The 18,760-nt window shown below is 45.2% G+C and overlaps 1 protein-coding gene across 1 annotated transcript in view; it reads left to right on the top strand.

Annotated features, from left to right (window-relative positions):
• LOC139061206 (uncharacterized) overlaps nucleotides 1–18,760 on the top strand; it is a 175,280-nt gene that overhangs the window by 143,385 nt on the left and 13,135 nt on the right. Inside the window, exons 4-8 of the mRNA XM_070540859.1 lie at nucleotides 537–652; nucleotides 2,063–2,172; nucleotides 6,592–6,670; nucleotides 11,712–11,865; nucleotides 16,491–16,617. Coding sequence (XP_070396960.1) covers nucleotides 537–652; nucleotides 2,063–2,172; nucleotides 6,592–6,670; nucleotides 11,712–11,865; nucleotides 16,491–16,617 — 586 coding nt within the window. The remainder of the gene's footprint in view (nucleotides 1–536; nucleotides 653–2,062; nucleotides 2,173–6,591; nucleotides 6,671–11,711; nucleotides 11,866–16,490; nucleotides 16,618–18,760) is intronic.

Genomic DNA, 18,760 nt, shown 5'->3' with positions numbered 1-18,760 from the left:
TACTCTCTTTGAAGTGTCAATCTTAATTTATGAATTTTCCATGTGCCACTTTTTATATTGCATGTCTAGTTTTACCATGTTTACCAAAACAAAACCTGAACTTTTCAGGTTTAATGTGTATGTTGTGCTAGCATTCTGTTGCAGAATGTTCAAGTTGTTAGCATAAGTGGCGCATTATATTGCAGTTTTAGATATTACATTTTTACCCGGTATAATTTGTATGCATACCGTCTTTGTTCACACCCTACATACATACCCTTCTTCCTTTACAATGCTACATATATTGATATGTGGAATGAATGACTGCATTAATTAACAATCATCTAATTTATTTTGGTTTGATCCATGTCATGGAGCAACAAATTCTTGACAGTTATAATAAATTATTTTCATTTCAATGGCACTGCCATATTTCATGTTGTCTGCCCAGTAGAACAAAACTGGAAATTTTCACTGGAACTAACAATGACTTACTGGCACGTCCAAGTTTCAGCTAGCCCCAGTGGGATTAACAAAGTCCTTAAATTTTATTGCAGCAAGGCACAGAGGAGCGTTCAGTTGCCATCTCCATCCGTGTGCACAAGGCCCTGGAACTCTCGGATGACAAATCTTACGTCATCACCTGTGGCAAGAACAACTTCCGAAATGCCAGGTACGACACTCTGAGAAAGTCCCAACATATCTTGCATTTCAGGCTTCAGTGATTGCCTTGTGTGTTTGGAGTACTTTCACTCGAATCATTTAAACATTATCGCAAAAGTATCAGCAATTCAACAGCTACAAATTGGGACACTAGAGGCTGCAAGAAAAACTCGTACTTGAGCAACACATCAACACTGAGTCTAAAACTGCTCCATGTTGGCAGAGGCACCTAACCATGGCATTATTAATTACTTTCCTGTTCCAAAAGCTCTTGATCTTCCATGTTACAAAAGATTCTGCAACCCCCATGTGTGCATTGACAACAAAAAATAATTTTCACAGAAAGTTTCAGAGAAAACTTCTCAGGACTGTCGAGTTCAGTCTGCCATATTGCAATATCTAATCATGGTATTATAGCTGGTATTATAGATGAGCACCATAGCTGGTGCTCATCAAAGACACGTTAAGTTATAGCCAATAGAAATATTCCTTGCATATAGGAAAACATGACCAAGTTAAGCTTTTACATGCTCAGAGTTGAATGCATTTTGTGCGGTGAAACTACACATTGACCATGAGGGATACTTAGCTGGAAGACTCTGGATTCACTTTGACCACTCGAACATTGTGTCATCTGGAACAATATCACACAATACTCCAATGACTCTCCATCGCTTTCATCTTTGATACTGAACTCAATCAACAGACTCAGGCTACAGGAGACTGCAAGGTATTTTTCTGTTCTGTGCAAACTAATTGACTTATTAATAGATAGATTGATTGGGCTTAACAGTGCAAAAGCAGCACTGAGCTATGAGACAGTTTATGGTATAGGGTGCTGAATTAATTTGGTCCACCTGAGGTTCCTAAACATACTTATAAATCAAAATACGCAAGCCTTTCTGCATTACGCCGACATCAAATAATGGCCATGGCCAGGAGTTGAGCTCGGCGCCTTGCTCTTTTAGCAGGAGATTGCCATAGCCACTGAGGTACTACAGCAGGTAATCAGATCTAAACTATTTTCTGAACCACATTGCAATATCAAAAAAGAAAAATATTTAGCAAGTAACGAAAGCAAGAAATGCCACTCAAAACACAATTTACGTGCAAGCATTTGTTTATTTCAGAAATGCATGTTTTGTCCACAGGCACAACTGGCTAACGTTGAGAGCATGCATTCAATGGCCAAACGAGTAACGAGAACACAACAGGCTGCCACAGGCGACACAAATTTTTAATGCTATTACTGATGTGCACGTAGCAATGCGAGTATGGCATTCAAATATTAGACATTCAGCAGCTTATGTTACCTTTGTGCCCCTGTGCTACATGTATTACTCCCATAAATGCACTACTGCTTATGGCTACCCAACTGTAGCAATACCCGCATACAATGAGAACCCTTGCAATCCTACAGGAATGAGCTCTACAGGGTTTCCCTCGGGTTCCTGGATGAACAGAAGAGAGTGTACGAGCTGGTGATGGGGCACCACTACACACTCCGGGCAAGTGCTCATGGCCCTGGTGGTGAGTATACGCACTTAAACTATTAAGTCTGTGTGCCATGTCAGCCTGGCTTGAGGGTAAATTTAGGTGTAATTGCTGCATTGAACTGGTGCCCAGGTATTGCATCCTTTAACAACAGTACTGTGAACACAGTGCGGCTACTGAACATTGCAATCATTCTATGATTGCAAAGGCATTCAGTAAAGCTGCATTTGTATCAAACCAAGCATTCTAGAATGCTTGGCTTGACACAAATACAGTTTTGCTGAATGCCTCTCCGATCTTGAGGGCAACAGCCTGATGCGAAAATAAAAGCACTATTCTACAAATCCTGGCACACCACTGAAAAAAAAAAATGAAAGCGGCCCAGTCAACCTAGCTGAGTAAAATCCAATAAAATGTGCTCTGACGAGGGCCAAAAAAGAAAGTTAATGGAATGGGTTCAAAGAAAAGTTGCTTGTTGCATTTTAAAAACCGTTTTAAGGTCAGGCAAAAAAGAAGGCACTTGAAGAGAGGAAACGACACAATAAATTAGTACAGTGCCCCCCTCCCCACATTTATATGTGAAGGGCCCTTAAAGATTCGTTCATCACACTGGTAGTGCAGGTTACAGAGAGTGTGATGGATAAAATAAAAGGCTACAGCATTAAAGGATCCCTGGAACAGCTTTTCTGGAAGCCTGAGCAACACTTGTCATACTAGTTTTTGTGCGTCTTCTGTGATGAAGCTCGCCTATGACTGTCATATTTATGCGCATGCGTGATTTCTTATGTTTACCTTCCTCATTTGTGCGCCTTCTTTTCTCAGACTGCACCGTAGCCTCGTGTACAAGTTTGGAACTCTGTGTTGGGTCTCGGTTTAGTGAATCTCTTGGGTCTCGGTTTAGTGTGGTGCAACTTATTCTCGCCTTTTGTCTCTGTGCGTTTTTGTGTGCCTAGGACTGCATGCTACCTTCATTTACTCTTTTTAGTGAACTCTGCTCGAGACTTCTTGCACCTGCAAGTTTCCCTCGCATCTTACTAAATTACTTTTTGTTATTGTTACTGTTATGTGAAAAAGAGTAGACATTGCCATTATAGGGTGACTAACTCTTATTTCCATCTAAAAAAAAAAATAAAACTTAGGATTGAGCATGATGCCGTTCAACGAATATATACTGCTGAAGAAATTTCTGAAATGGACCCAATGTTTAGCTTCCCTTTCCCCATCAAACTCGTTGTCTCCCTCTCAACTGGGGCAGCGTCAGTAGCAGTGCCCTGCCTATTGCTCCTTTTGTTCTACTTTCCGAGGTACACTTATGGCAATTATTAAAGATGGACATCTGACAAAGAGAGCAACCAAGGAATGGCATCAGATGCACTAACAACCACCGATTTCTTATCCCATAGAACATCTGGAAGCATGTGGATGCATGCTTGCAGACAATGGCTGGTGCCTGTACACATCCGGCAAGCCAATAGTAGTGGACCCCATACTGCCTCAGTAACCCCTACGATGAACGCCCTACTCACTTTTCGCAAGTTGGAACTGGCGTTTAACAACCTGAGGAAACATTGTGCTGTGGATCCCGATTTCATCACCAATCCGATGCTGACAAATCTTCCCTACGAGAGAAGACATGCACTTCTGAATATATTCAGTCACGTATGGAGCACGAGACAGATTCCAGAAATGCGGAAGATAGCAGGGGTGGTGCCAGTCCTCAAGCTCAGAAAGAATCCTGTGAGCCTAGCCTCATGTTGGCCAGTATCATTAACATCATGTATATCGAAGTTCATGGAAAGACTAGTATGTACGAGGTTAACTTGGCATATGGAGCAAGGAAGGAAACTCTCATCATGTTTGACTAGATTTTATCAATGGCTGAGAGCTCAGGACTCTGTCTTGAATTTGATGATTCACATGAAGCACTACTGAGTCGATGGCCTTTCAACACTTGCCGTTTTCATGGTCTTTGGCAAAGCATATGACAGTGTGCTTCACATAGGCATCATCAACAGACTCCACGCCATGGACATCTCGGGAAACGATCTTCGGTTCACACACAAACTTTCCAAAGGTTGCCGTATCCAGGTTAAGCGATGAAACACAATGAGTGAAAAGTGACGCATTTCCCTTGGCATATCTCACGGAAGTGCCCCATCCCCCTTGCTTTTTCATTGCATAGCCAGCTTTCCTGCAACACTAAAAAGAGGTAGGATGTTAATAAGATGTCCATTTACACTGATGGCATTTGCACTTTGATCTGAGGGAACCAACTCAAACGTTTGGCACGTATAGCCCAGGGCACAATCCCCATCATTAAACGTTACTTTTCGGTGCTTGGCCTCTCCTTATGGCAGAAAAGCCAGCCTTCATACTTTTTTCCAGGAGTGAGACAGAGGTCAGTGTGATTGATGCTCAATATTAAAGGCCACCCAATTCACCGTGCAACTAGTGTTCGTTTCCTAGGCGTCACCATTGACAACAAGCTATTCTGACGATGTGCGGTTGAAGTGTTGAGCAAAGGCTCAATGCATTTCGTTGGTTGGCAGTTGTACAGTGGGGGAACCATCCCATGCCCATACTGAAACTCAATGCTACACTGATAACAAGCTGTATTCTGCACCAATTGCCGTTTATATCAAAATCGAAGAGCCAAATTGAGTGCTTGGAGGCAGTACGTAGAAAAGCACCGCCATTTGGCGATGGGTGTTCCCCATGCGGCTTCAATCTCACGAAATGCGAAGGTTGTGGGTTCGGTTCCCACCTGCGGCAAGTTGTTTTTTCATCCACTTTAATTTCCATTAATTTATCGTTTCTTTATTTCATTTATTAAGCACAAGTAACTTCCCCTATGTTGTCCTTGGTGTCAGTGTTTGTTGGCTTCTTATACGACTAATAAAAAATTGGGCCCCTCAGTTAACCCCATTTCCTCTTGTTTATTACATAAGGAGGGTCTCAAATCTGGCAACATTGATGCCTTCAGGTAGCATGTGTGGGTTTATTGACCAATTGCCTTCACCCAAAAAGATCACGTTCTCCGACGCATGTGGCAAAAAAGGACGTTCCACGTCCGCCGCCAAGGTCTGCGAGTGGTGGCGCTGGCTGACACTCCCAGAGTTCTACTGGGACACGTAAATACAAAAGAAAGTGGATGGGGAAACGGCACTGCGGTAGCTCAATTGGCAGAGCATTGCACGCGAAATACGAAGGTTGTAGGTTCGGTTCCCACCTGCTGCAAGTTGTTTTTTCATCCACTTTAATTTCCATTAATTTATCATTTCTTTATTTCATTTATTAAGCACAAGTAACTTCCCCTATGTTGTCCTTGGTGTCAGTGTTTGTTGGCTTCTTATGATATGACAAATAAAAAATCGGGCCCCTCAGTTAACTCCCTTAACTTTTCTTCTGATTTACCGCTTAAACCCACGCTTGGTCGATTATGACTGGACAATGTGCTTCCCCGCTTTGTGTTCTATGTGGTGAGATAGGTGATGTGGAACCCTATCTGGCTAAGCCTGCAGTCTGATGAGGATAGAAAGGCATTGCTTCACTGCCTGCAAAAGAAATGTCTTAGAGACTATGATGATGTGGTGTTTCCTGATGCGCCCGCAATAATCATGAAGAGAGTGCTACGACTGTTGCTTGCTTTTCTTCAAGACACAGAGTCGAGCTAAGTCTGGTGACGCACCCTTGCTAAATATGCATGAGATACCCACGTGAAACAATCACCAGCTAAGCATGCCAGGCTGACCCCATCTGCTGCCACGCCACCACTACCACCACCATTTGCGGGCCATTAGGCTTAATGTGATTTCATCACTGACACTGCATAGGGCAAGGAAAAAAAGAAGAGATGTCAAAAACTACAGGAAAGAGCAAGTGATCTATTATGCGAGAGCATAAGCTCCCAGCTGCATGCATTGCAATAATCATTTGCACGTGCACATTTGCACGGGCATGGCAGCATTGCCTACTGAGTGGGAACATCTTCTTATAGGATTCAAAAAGTGTTTCAGTGCCCCTTAAACTTGAGGACAAATGTTTTTTACCACCCTAATTCTGTTGATTTGTCCAGAAGCACCATGCTGAAGAGCACAGAAGGAAATTATGGCAGCAGCATGAGGAGATTGTGAGAGCATTAGCTGCAGCCTGCTGGCTAGGGTGTGCGTCCAGAACAGTCCCACAGTGGTTATGGGAGACTATAGAAAAGTCCTTGAACTGATTAGCTTGACAGGACTTGCCTTGAAGAGTCTGCTGCACAGCTAAGCTCAAACGTGAAGCAGTTTATTTTATTTGTGTATTTACTAATTTATTTACATATTTTAGTAAAACCCTCAGAGTCGAAGGCATGATGGAAGGGAGCGGTTACATTGCTTCAATATCTTACTATACAATTTTAGCTAACAGCAGAATTTAATTGTCATGTCTACATTACTATTTTCTCATTTCTTTCAGAAACTGGTGGCATTGTGGTCAGATCTTGCTTCAGTTTTGCATCCAATACCAGTGAAGAGGAGCTCATAGATGCCAATGGGTTCGTACTTTCCAAGTTTATAAAACTAGCATGTGTAAGCACATATTAAAAACTACCATAGTGCGTCCCCCAACCCGCTTCCCAAAATAGAATGATACTATGTTTCCTTATACTCCCTTCGCACGTCAATTACTTTGGTCTGCTGAAAATATGTCTTTAACAAGTTTCAGTAAGAACACAAAACAGCAGAACAGACTAATAACCTTGAATTTCCCTGCGAGTTTTGTGTGGTCCAGAAATGTCCATTCAACGCAGTAAACTATAAAAGTTAGTTGAGGTGATGGAGCACTAACCAACGTGGAGTGGGCTCAGAAAACTGCAAGCAACCTCATAAATTTCCTTAGTTCAAATCACTGTCAAGAACAATTCAAGAAAACCTTCTACACAACGACACACTTAAATTGCAGCAAGCATGCGGACGTCTGTCTTACAGCTCATTTTGTGTAACCCACTTGGTGCATACCAGTAAATTTTGTGTTACAGGTCGCATGAGAAGTGTCTCGAGATGTATTGTTGTGCCACTACCACCTGCGAGCGCCATAATTCTCCCTTCACAAGTCAAGATGCTGCGCCTTCGTGCGGGAGAAGCCTCGGCGGAGCAGCGTGTTTTGACGTGTCCGCGTGTGCCCGACGGCCCGGCGCCGCACCTCCCTTGCCTGGAGGTCACCGCGCGCGCGAACTTTGAACCGGGTGGCCAGCGCGGTCGCTGGTTGGACCCCTCGGACGACCGTCGTGTGCTGACTTTGTATTGGGCCGTTTCAGTGACAATGGTGCTCGGGGATTATAAAAGCAGCACCGCGCTGCCTGAGAAACAGGATCTGCCGACCCCACCGGGAGAGAGTGTCGTCCCGACTGGGGTGAGATGTGTAACGCGTTTTCGCCGGACGTCGTCGTGCGAGAACAGTCGCGTTTGTTGTGAGCACTCGGCCCCAGTGCCGACCCGTTCATGTCCTGTATGATAACCTGTATATAATGTATAAAGTCCCTTTTGTTATTCTCATCGACGCCAGGCTCGGAGTCATCGCTACCAACGCTCTGTCACGAAACGGGTGACGAGCGCTACGGGACCACAAAGCCGTAATCGTGGTGCAGCGGTACAAGTTCGTAACACTGGTGGCACCGGTTGGAAGTTCGTAACACTGGATGGCAGCTACGGGATTGACCGGCATCAGCTACCTCGGCGCGGTGAGTGCCTGAAGTTTACCTCAAACACCAGACTTTCTCTGACACAGGTTATAGTAGCTCAGGGATTGACTTGGTGTTGCATTGTGTTTAACCTTGTGTGTTTCAAGCCTAGTAAGAGTGTTTTGAAAACCAGGGGATGCTGAGAGGGTAAACAGGGCAGTGTGTGAAATACTTGCATATGTCTTACTAGTAGTGTTATAGTAGCGTACGGCAGGTATATTCAAAAAGGGTAAACAGCAGGAGGACAGTGTGAACGATGGAGAAGTACAAGGTGAAGGAACTTCTCGAAATTTGTGAGGAGTTGGGCATTGAGTTGGGCTCAACCAAAAGAAAGAATGCGATCCTTGAGGTCATGAGGACTGGGGACGTAACGGCTGAGGAAGCCGCTGAGGCCTTGGCGGGTATCAATGAACGTCGGGAAAGGGAGGAGAAGGAACGTTGCGAGCAGGAAAGGAGAGAACAGCAACGTCGCGAGGAGGAAAAGGAGGAAAGGAGAGAACAGCAACGTCGCGAGGAGGAAAAGCAACGTCGCGAGGAGGAAAAGGAGGAAAGGAGAGAACAGCAACGTCGCGAGGAGGAAAAGGAACTTCGCGAGGAGGAAAAGGAGGAAAGGAGAGAGAGGCAGCGACGTGAGCACGAGCTTAAAATGAAAGAGTTGGAGATCCGAAATAACTCGCCGGCGCCTAGTCTCACTTCTAATGTTCCAAGAATACGCGATCAACTTCCACCCTTTGTCGTCGGAGAGGATATGGCCAAATACCTCGTGAAATTTGAGCACGTGTGTGAACGGAATAGCATTGAGCGATCCCTTTGGGCACAGAATCTGTTAGCGTTGCTTCCTGGGGAGGCATCAGACGTAATAACTTGCTTATCGAAAGAGGCGTTTGAGAGCTACAGTGATGTGAAGGAAGCGCTACTGCGGAAGTACAAATTGTCGCCCGAAGCTTTCCGGCAGAGGTTCCGGTATGCAAAAAAGGGTAAGGAGTCGAATGTTGACTTCGCGTTTCGTCTAAAAGCCGACCTGGTGGAATGGCTGAAGGGCGAAGAGGTTTACGACGACCGCGACAAAATTGTCGAATGCATCGCGTTGGAGCAGTTCTACCGTTGCATTGATGAGGATGTCCGGCTCTGGCTGCAAGATAGGCTAAAGGAGGTTAAGCTAAACAAGGCAGCAGAGTTAGCGGAAGAGTATTACACCCGCCGCAGCTTGCACAGCAAGGCAGTGCGTGTAGAAAAAGCAGATAGAAGAGATGTGTTTTACGGGAAGCCCGACGAACGGAAGGAAATCACGCGTCGCGAGTTTCGGGACGACGAGTCCCTTCCCAAAGAAACTGTAAGGGATGGACAGAATGCATCTCAGAATGATGACGATGGTCCGAAACAGCGAAACGAAATGACGCGTTCTTTTGAAAAACGGAAACCGTTAACCTGCTACAATTGCAAAAAGCAAGGGCACATCGCTGCAAGCTGCCCAGAGAGAATTGCTTTTGCAACGATACAGGAAACTCGCAAGAACATACGTCTATTGGAGCCCTATGTGCAGGAAATTAAGGTAAACGGCAAGAAGTGCCGAGCACTGCGGGACTCTGCAGCAACTATGGACGTTGTTCACCCGTCTTTCGTCTCCTCGAGTGATTTTACGGGAGAGTGCGTTAGGATACGGCAAGTGGCCGAGAAGGAGAGTGTCTGTTTACCGATAGCAACGGTTATCATTGAAGGAGAGTTTGGAAAACTTAACACCGAAGCCGCTGTGTCAGCCGCCCTCCCGGAGCAATTTTCCTACCTCTTCTCAAATAGCTCGGAGCAGCTGCTGAGGGATCAGGGCAAATCATTCTTTGCCGACGTGGCGTACATGGCCCCCAGGCGATCCAAAGCGCGCCCGCTGTCGAGGGAACTTGACTTTGCGTCGGTGAGCGAAAGGCGGTGCGGCACACGGACCGATCACGGTAACTTGAGTGGCGAGCAGTCACGGGAGAGGCAGAGCTCGGAGGCTGGCCTAGACGAGCGGGTCCTGGAAGTGAGTGGGAGTGACGCGTGCAGTGCTAGCCGCGATATAGACTCGACGCCGCAATTAGGCGACGCGGGCTCCGCACTCGCTCCGGTTTCCGCCAGCTGGCAGGAGCAGGCTGCAGTTGAAAGAAAAAGTCTGATTCGCGAGCAACAGGAAGATTGTTCATTAGCCGATCTGAGGAAGAGCGTCAAACGGGGAGTGGAAAAAAAGGGGGTTTCATTTGGCAAGGAACCTGGCTTATTGTACCGCCGCTACACGGATAAGCAGGGTCGCAAATATAAGCAGCTTCAGATTCCGCGAAAATATCGCCGGGAAAAATGAATGACCTCATTTGCTTCCTCAGAAGTATGTTTTCGGTCCAAAGCGATTTCAAGGGGACCATTCTATTTGTAATTATTATTGCTGATTAATAATTGTTTCTAGTTTGGTGTGTTGTTGATTTGAAAACTGATTGTTTGAGCCTTGTGTGCTAGATCGTACACCTGCCTCTTGTTGCAGCGGGAGCAAAAGGGGATAGCGATTAATTAGGTTGATTTGAATTATGGCCTTGTCTGGTGTTTGACGGGAGACAGAGGGCACTTGTTCGTGTTGGGTGTTGCCTTTTGCCGGTCGATTTTGCAAGCTGCAGAACGACCAAGCGGGACCAGTGGCGAGAAGCAAGGTCTTAGGAACGACCCGAGCGGAGCTGGTCAAGGTGCCTTGGCGACGACGTGGTGAGCAGAGCTCCTGTCCTGGCGAGTCGGACCTGGGCACGTGATGTTACCTGGCGTCCCGACACTGGACGTGAACTTGGACGAGCCTGACGAACGTGCGCGCCTGGCATCCGAGCCACGTGGAGGCAGCTCGTCTTCCCGGCGCCTTATCTGAGGGCGGGGATGCTGTTGTGCCACTACCACCTGCGAGCGCCATAATTCTCCCTTCACAAGTCAAGATGCTGCGCCTTCGTGCGGGAGAAGCCTCGGCGGAGCAGCGTGTTTTGACGTGTCCGCGTGTGCCCGACGGCCCGGCGCCGCACCTCCCTTGCCTGGAGGTCACCGCGCGCGCGAACTTTGAACCGGGTGGCCAGCGCGGTCGCTGGTTGGACCCCTCGGACGACCGTCGTGTGCTGACTTTGTATTGGGCCGTTTCAGTGACAATGGTGCTCGGGGATTATAAAAGCAGCACCGCGCTGCCTGAGAAACAGGATCTGCCGACCCCACCGGGAGAGAGTGTCGTCCCGACTGGGGTGAGATGTGTAACGCGTTTTCGCCGGACGTCGTCGTGCGAGAACAGTCGCGTTTGTTGTGAGCACTCGGCCCCAGTGCCGACCCGTTCATGTCCTGTATGATAACCTGTATATAATGTATAAAGTCCCTTTTGTTATTCTCATCGACGCCAGGCTCGGAGTCATCGCTACCAACGCTCTGTCACGAAACGGGTGACGAGCGCTACGGGACCACAAAGCCGTAATCGTGGTGCAGCGGTACAAGTTCGTAACAGTATGCAACATGTTTTCAGACATCGCTGCTTTCATTAGTGCTTCCGATTGTGAGGCGGTACTTCAATGTGTAAAGCATGATCTACTGCTAAACGAGGCACGCAGTTACTATACTGCCGTCAACTTTTTCTGAGATACGCCGCATAGGCCCAGGACTAATTTTTTTACACACATAATCACGTATCATTGATCACATCAGTCACCCCTCTCAGATAGGGCAAAAAAAATGTTTGAGTTATTTTGGCTTAGACACTGGTTAGTTCTCTTTAGCAGTAGATTGTACATCCAAGAAATTACTATTTTTGAGCAGCACAAGTAACATGCTGCAACCATGTCAAATAAAAAGCACACACATCGTTCTATTTCAGGTGCCCAAAGACCACATTCCTGTCAGCGTTTAAGTACAACGAGACATCGGACACGGCAGACGCAACAGTGTCGTCCACATTCAGGTTCCCAGGAAGCAACAAAATCAACATTCAATGCGACATCGTTCTCTGCCAGTCATCTCGTTGTCCAGTGGTGAGGATCACACTTTTTGTACTCCTGGTGGAACAGAGAAACACAGTGATGGCTGCAGCTATAGATTTCAAAGTAGTTTATGACAAAGAGAGAGAGAAATAGAAGACAGGAAAGGCAGGGAGTTTATGGCAAACTGCATCAGCAATGAAATAGGGTTGAATGTGCTGCTTCCAGTTCTAGCAGGAACCAAATTTTGGATGCAAAAGAAAAACAACATAGACATGGTGCAACGGTTTAACTAATCCTTAATTAGAAAGTGCCCTTTTGCCACATTTTAAGGTGTTTTGATCGAGGGATCTGCAAGTGCAAAACAATCTTAGGGATGCTAACATGAATCCATAAAAAAACAGCTGCAAATCTTGCCCAATTTTAAAAATTTATTTATTTGTTCACATTACCTTACAGGCCCATTGAAGGGCATCGAGTAAGGGGGGCAACAGTAATTACATGACAAAAATAGGAAAGTGCATCATTGTTATACAATATTGTCACGTGGTAGTGACGTTAAAGAACACAGTAGCAGTACTGTGAAAGACAAAACTAACTTTTATTGGGCGAACCTGTGCCCACAAAACAGGCTACACTTAAAGCGCAACGATAGCGGCGAACACAGTCGGCGATCGTCGAAAATCTGATCAGTGGGTCAAGTGCGTCGGCTTTTATAGAGTAGTCGTCGAATGTTCCAGACTAATCGTTCGGACCCGTGTGCCTTCCACAAAGTTCTACACCATTCGCGTTACGCGATGAAATCAGATAACACAAGGTTCGGCGACAACAGACAGCCAGGTAGAAGTATCGATAACTTTCCAGAAACGTCGGATACATTCAGGCGCGTCCCTCGCTGTGCGATTACAGTTGTTAAGCGGCGAAACGTGGTCGCCCGATAAAGATAAGTACACGTGTCAATACTCCCCTCTTAAAAAGCATCGACCCGATGCTACATACAAGCGAAATAAAAACACCCGTAGCAAAGAAAACAACAACAAAAAATAAGGAATTTCGTCAGCGTCTGTAAAAGGGTTTAAGGCGCACCACGTGGACCACTTCAGATCGTGCGCGGCGCCGCTGTGAATGCGAAATGCCGTCTGGCACGACCTCATAGTCCAGAGCGCCAATACGTCGGATGACCTTCTAGGGTCTGAAATAGCTTCGGAGTAGTTTCTCACTGAGTCCTCGTCGGCGTATCGGTGTCCAAAACCAAACACGGTCGCCGGGCTGGTACTCAACAAAGCGTCGTCGGAGGTTGTAGTGTCGGCTGTCGGTCCTCTGTTGGTTCTTGATCCATAGGCGGGCGAGCTGTCGGGCTTCTTCGGCGCGCTGGAGATAGCTAGCGACGTCAACATTCTCTTCGTCAGTGACGTGGGGCAGCATGGCGTCGAGCGTCGTCGTCGGGTTCCTGCCGTAAACCAGCTTAAACGGCGTGATCTGTGTTGTTTCTTGCACCGCCGTGTTGTAAGCAAATGTTACGTACGGCAGGACGGCATCCCAGGTCTTGTGTTCGATGTCGACGTACATCGCTAGCATGTCGGCGAGGGTCTTATTCAGCCGCTCCGTAAGGCCATTCGTCTGCGGGTGGTAGGCCGTGGTCCTCCTGTGCCTTTTCTGACTGTATTTCAGAATGGCTTGGGTGAGCTCCGCTGTAAAGGCCGTTCCTCTGTTGGTGATGACGACTTCTGGGGCGCCATGTCGAAGCAGGATGTTTTCGACAAAAAATTTCGCCACTTCGGCTGCGCTACCTTTCGGCAGCGCTTTAGTTTCAGCGAAGCGGGTGAGGTAGTCTGTCGCCACGACGATCCACTTATTTCCGGTTGTTGACGTCGGAAAGGGTCCCAGCAAGTCCATCCCGATCTGCTGGAATGGTTGGCAAGGAGGCTCGATTGGCTGTAGTAATCCGGCTGGCCTTGTCGGCGGTGTCTTACGTCGCTGACAGTCTCGGCATGTTCTGACATAATGGGCGACGTCGGCGGTCAGGCGCGGCCAATAATACTTTTGTTGTATCCTCGAGAGTGTCCCGGAAAAACCGAGGTCTCCAGCGGTCGGATCGTCATGTAGCACCTCTGCACCTCCACCAGATGCTCCGTCATGTAGCACCCAGCACCTCCACCAGATGTCACGTGGTAGTGACGTTAAAGAACACAGTAGCAGTACTGTGAAAGACAAAACTAGCTTTTATTGGGCGAACCTGTGCCCACAAAACAGGCTACACTTAAAGCGCAACGATAGCGGCGAACACAGTCGGCGATCGGCGAAAATCTGATCAGCGGGTCAAGTGCGTCGGCTTTTATAGAGCAGTCGTCGAATGTTCCAGACTAATCGTTCGGACCCGTGTGCCTTCCACAAAGTTCTACACCATTCGCGTTATGCGATGAAATCAGATAACACAAGGTTCGGCGACAACAGACAGCCAGGTAGAAGCATCGATAACTTTCCAGAAACGTCGGATACATTCAGGCGCGTCCCTCGCTGTGCGATTACAGTTGTTAAGCGGCGAAACGTGGCCGCCCGATAAAGATAAGTACACGTGTCAATATTAATATGTAACGAATTCAGGTTATCATGGAATGTTTCACGATTGGAGATAGATGCAATGTGATCTGGGAGACTGTTCTAATGCGCAATGGCTCTTGGTAGTGGTGATGAGTCAAATGCATTCATAGTCAAATTTGACTATGAATGCGCATGAAACTAAGTGCGTTGTGAATGTGACGAGGTGTGCGCACAGGAGCATGAAGCGGCAAACAGTGAAAGTAATTACTATGAATGTACCTGTGAAACAGACATAAAAGAGCAATGACGCGGTGATCTTCTAATGACTGAAATGCAAGGTCTTGTTTTATTCGGGTAATGCTTGAATGATAGTCGTAGTTGTCAGAGATGAATCTGGCTGTCCTATTCTTAACGGCTTCCAACATACGGATTAGATAATCTGGATATGGTGACCATGTGGCTTAAGCGCATTCTAATTGTGGGCGAACATAAGCAAGATATGCTAGTTTTCGTACATTAGAAGATGCATTACGCAAGTTTCTACACAGCTAGCCTGAAAATCTATGGTAGATTAAAATCTATGGGAATGCAAATTGAAAATCATCAACTACACATAACAGAGCAAAGCAAATGAAATCGTCGTTTTTTTTAAGATGATAGGAGTCAGTATACTTATTGCAGAAAATAAATCTGGCGATGATCCAGCAACAAGGAAAATGTCGCATATGACAGCTTATGTGTTTTATTCTCTTCAATCATAATGTGTCGTCACAGCATTCTATTTTCCTAGAAATGACATACTGACTAACCCAATAATTAATTCCAGGGCAAATATCCAACATGGGTCACGATCCTGGATGTAGAAGGCAGGTCCCGAAGGGTATCGTTTTAAGCAGCCCAAGGACATGCATGTTCAGCCCACTCTTAACGTTTTATTGCAGCAAAATGCTGACATAGAGCCCTGTTTAGAGCACTTGGCTTGAAGACCCGTAAGCATTGGTTCCATTCCCAACACCACTGCGCATATTTTTTCCTCTGTCTTATAAGGACCATTCAAAATTCTTGCAAATAGAGATGTTCAGCCTATTCTCTAGCTTTTGACTGTTGTTTGCAGTAATACCAGAAATGTTACGTGTGGAAAGACACACACGAAAGATGTTATTTACACTGGAGCCAGGCAGCCAGGCTGACACTCGCTCGTGCCAAGGGCACCGACCAACTTCTTCGTGGTTCACGCGGCGGCTCGTCTCTTGAGCATCGCTCAATGATATTGTAATAACATCAACACATCACATGACAATAAAGCACTTCTGTGTATAATTGCGTGCTTTATCATGTCACACATATTATACAGACCTTCCAACCTTAATGGCCAAGAAATACTGCACTCGAAGCCACCAAATACCAAACATTAATAAATATCACAAAACTTGTTTCAACAGCCAAGCTATTAAACAATGTACTTAAAAATAACATCACATACTTTGTTCTCTAGAGACAGTGTGAACAGGCAAACTGCTCTATGGTCACAAGAAGAATGGTGAACTAAAACACTCACCAAGAACGTAATATAATAAAAAGACAAAAACTTGGTGTTTCGGGACCTATACAGGTCCCTTGCTTACAATGACAGCAAACACAATGGCACAGGAAGAATGATCTGTGCCATAGAAGAACGGAAATGTCCCATGATGTTTTTCCTTAAATAAATATTCACAGAACAAAGGATGACATTTCAATTGCTATTATGCATTGGTTTTGTGAGAGAATGGCACTGCTGCTGCAGAATAAATGAGCACGCCTGAGAATTAGCCTCCAAAAAATTGGTAGATGACAGTAAATATTCATATTCTTTTAAAACAAGTTTTGCCCTAAAATGACCACAAACATAATAAAATTATTGTGTTACTATGACAATGATAGACAAGCTCTATATATCAGGCATTTTATGACAAAATGATAAATGTTGGCAGGTAGGGGTATATCATTGGGCAAACAGAAGGAATCAGTGTCTTTTACTTTCTTTTTTTTCTTTTTTTTACCCTACACCAGTGAGTAAAGGATTAAAGACAGTTGCATTTCTGTACAGCTTTGAGTTGACAGCGAATGACACAACCCCATTTCCTCACGCACTGCAGTCCAGCTGCGGGGCATCTCCAGACGGCGGAGGCATCAAGTCGCTTCCTCAAATCAAAGACAGCGAGTCTGCTGTGCAGTTGATGGCATCAACATCTGTCTTTGTGGTGGAGCCTGGGGAAAGCTCATGTGAGTATTGCAAACACATGGTTGTGCACAAACAGAATACATCTATTATTATTATTTATTTATTTATTTATTTATTTATTCAGGTTTCCTTACAGGTTCCATCAGGAACATGGAGTAAGGGGGGCGATTGAATCAAACACAACTTTAACAGAAGCAACGCAGCACTAAACAATAGAATGTGATTACATAGTACAAATAAAAAAAGGTTAACATGACACAAGTACACTATAGTTAAAAAAAGGTTATGGTTTGCAAAGGTGCAATAACGCAAAAACATGACACACAAGGGCTGGATACAACTTGTTCAATGGGCAGGCAAATAAGTGCACGACTACAACTGGTACGCTAAAAAAAAAAAGAACAAAATGGGAACAGTACACCCCCACGTAATCACAATGAAACATAGTTATAGTATTTAAGATGTATAAAGCTGATACACTTGGTTGCGGAACGATGCGTGATCGGTTACTGAAACGGTTTCACTGGGAAGATAATTCCGTAATGTTTTTGCTTGGGGAATTGTCGATGAGTTGAATGCTTGCGTGTGGCTGTAGATGCATTTGAAAGAGTGATGGTTGTTTAATCGATTGGACATGTGCATGGGGGATTCCAGGGGTAGAGGTGAAAGATAAGCGCAGTTTATATACTTGTGTAGCAAACAAACGATTGCGACAGAACGACGGTTGTCTAAGGATTCGAGAGTATTATCAGTTTTTATTTGGGTTATGCCGAGATAACGGCTGTATTTTTGAGAGATGAAACGAGCAGCACGGTTTTGTATCGCTCCTATCATGGAAATTAGATATTTTTGATGAGGAGACCAGATTGACGATGCGAACTCGAGCTGAGGACGGACGTATGTTAGGTAGGAAAGTTTACAGACATTGGTCCGGCAGTTTTGTAAATTACGACGTAAGTAACCCAAGGTTCTGGAAGCCTTGACGCAAATGGTGGTGATGTACAAGGCCCAGAAAAGATCATGTGTTAGATGCACGCCTAGGTACTTATATGATGGAATTTGGGATACAGGTGTAGTATCTAAGACATATGTAAAGTTAGAATTATTGCGTTTGCGACTGAAGGATATGAGCCTGCATTTGGATAGGTTAAGGGACATAAGCCAGATTTTTCACCAATGGGAAATAATGTTAAGGTCATTTTGCAGAGCGATGTGGTCTTCGACATCTGTAATTGTACGATATATGATACAATCATACGCAAATAAGCGCATGCATGATGACATGTTAAGCGGTAGGTCATTAATATAGATAAAAAATGAAAGCAGCCCTAGAACACTTCCCTTAGGAACACAGGAAGATACATGGCAACGGGGGGAGGAGAAGTTATTAACCACTGTGAACTGTTGACGGAGAAAAAGGAAATTCCGCAAGTTAATGTAAGTGAATCTAGTCTAAGGCTGATAATTTGGATATTAGTCGGCCATGAGCTACACGAACAAAAGCTTTAGAAAAATCAAGGCACACGCAATCAGCTTGTTTATTGGCATCCATGCTGAAGTGTAAGTCGGTGGTAAATTGCAATAATTGCGTGTCGCAAGAAAAATATTTTCTGAATCCGTGTTGATTAGAGAAGAAAAAGTTGTTTGATTCTAGGTGACTGAAAACATGAGACGCGATAACGTTCCAGCAGCTTGCATGTGAGCGCGGTTGGATGATAATTATCGGCTGAATGGCTGTTACCGCTTTTGAACACAGGGACGGCTTTCGAAACCTTCCATTCAGCTGGTAGCTTTTCTGATGCTAAGGATTGGTTGAATAAATAGGATAACATTTGACTAGAAATTGACGAGGTATTTTGTAATATTTTAGAATTTATATTATCTATACTGGCCGATGTAGATACCTTTAGGTTAGCAATGAAGCGTGAAATGCTATCAGCAGTAATGGTAATGGGTTCCATAAAGCGCCAGTCATATTCATGTACAAATGGTATGTTGAAATGATCTTCCCGTGTAAACACCGAAGAAGAAAAATTGTTAAATATGAGTGTGCATTTGCTCTCCGATACTGGTGCTTGGTTAGCATCGTGCAATGAAATATAATCAGAATCGTGGTCAGGGGACACAGTTCGCCAGAACTATTTAGGATTGTGTTGAAGGAGGGAGGACAGGTCGTTGCAATAA

This window comes from Dermacentor albipictus, chromosome 6 (genome assembly GCF_038994185.2).
Source record: "Dermacentor albipictus isolate Rhodes 1998 colony chromosome 6, USDA_Dalb.pri_finalv2, whole genome shotgun sequence".
Classification (NCBI taxonomy): Eukaryota; Metazoa; Arthropoda; class Arachnida; order Ixodida; family Ixodidae; genus Dermacentor; species Dermacentor albipictus.
This window is presented reverse-complemented; position numbering and strand designations above follow the sequence as displayed.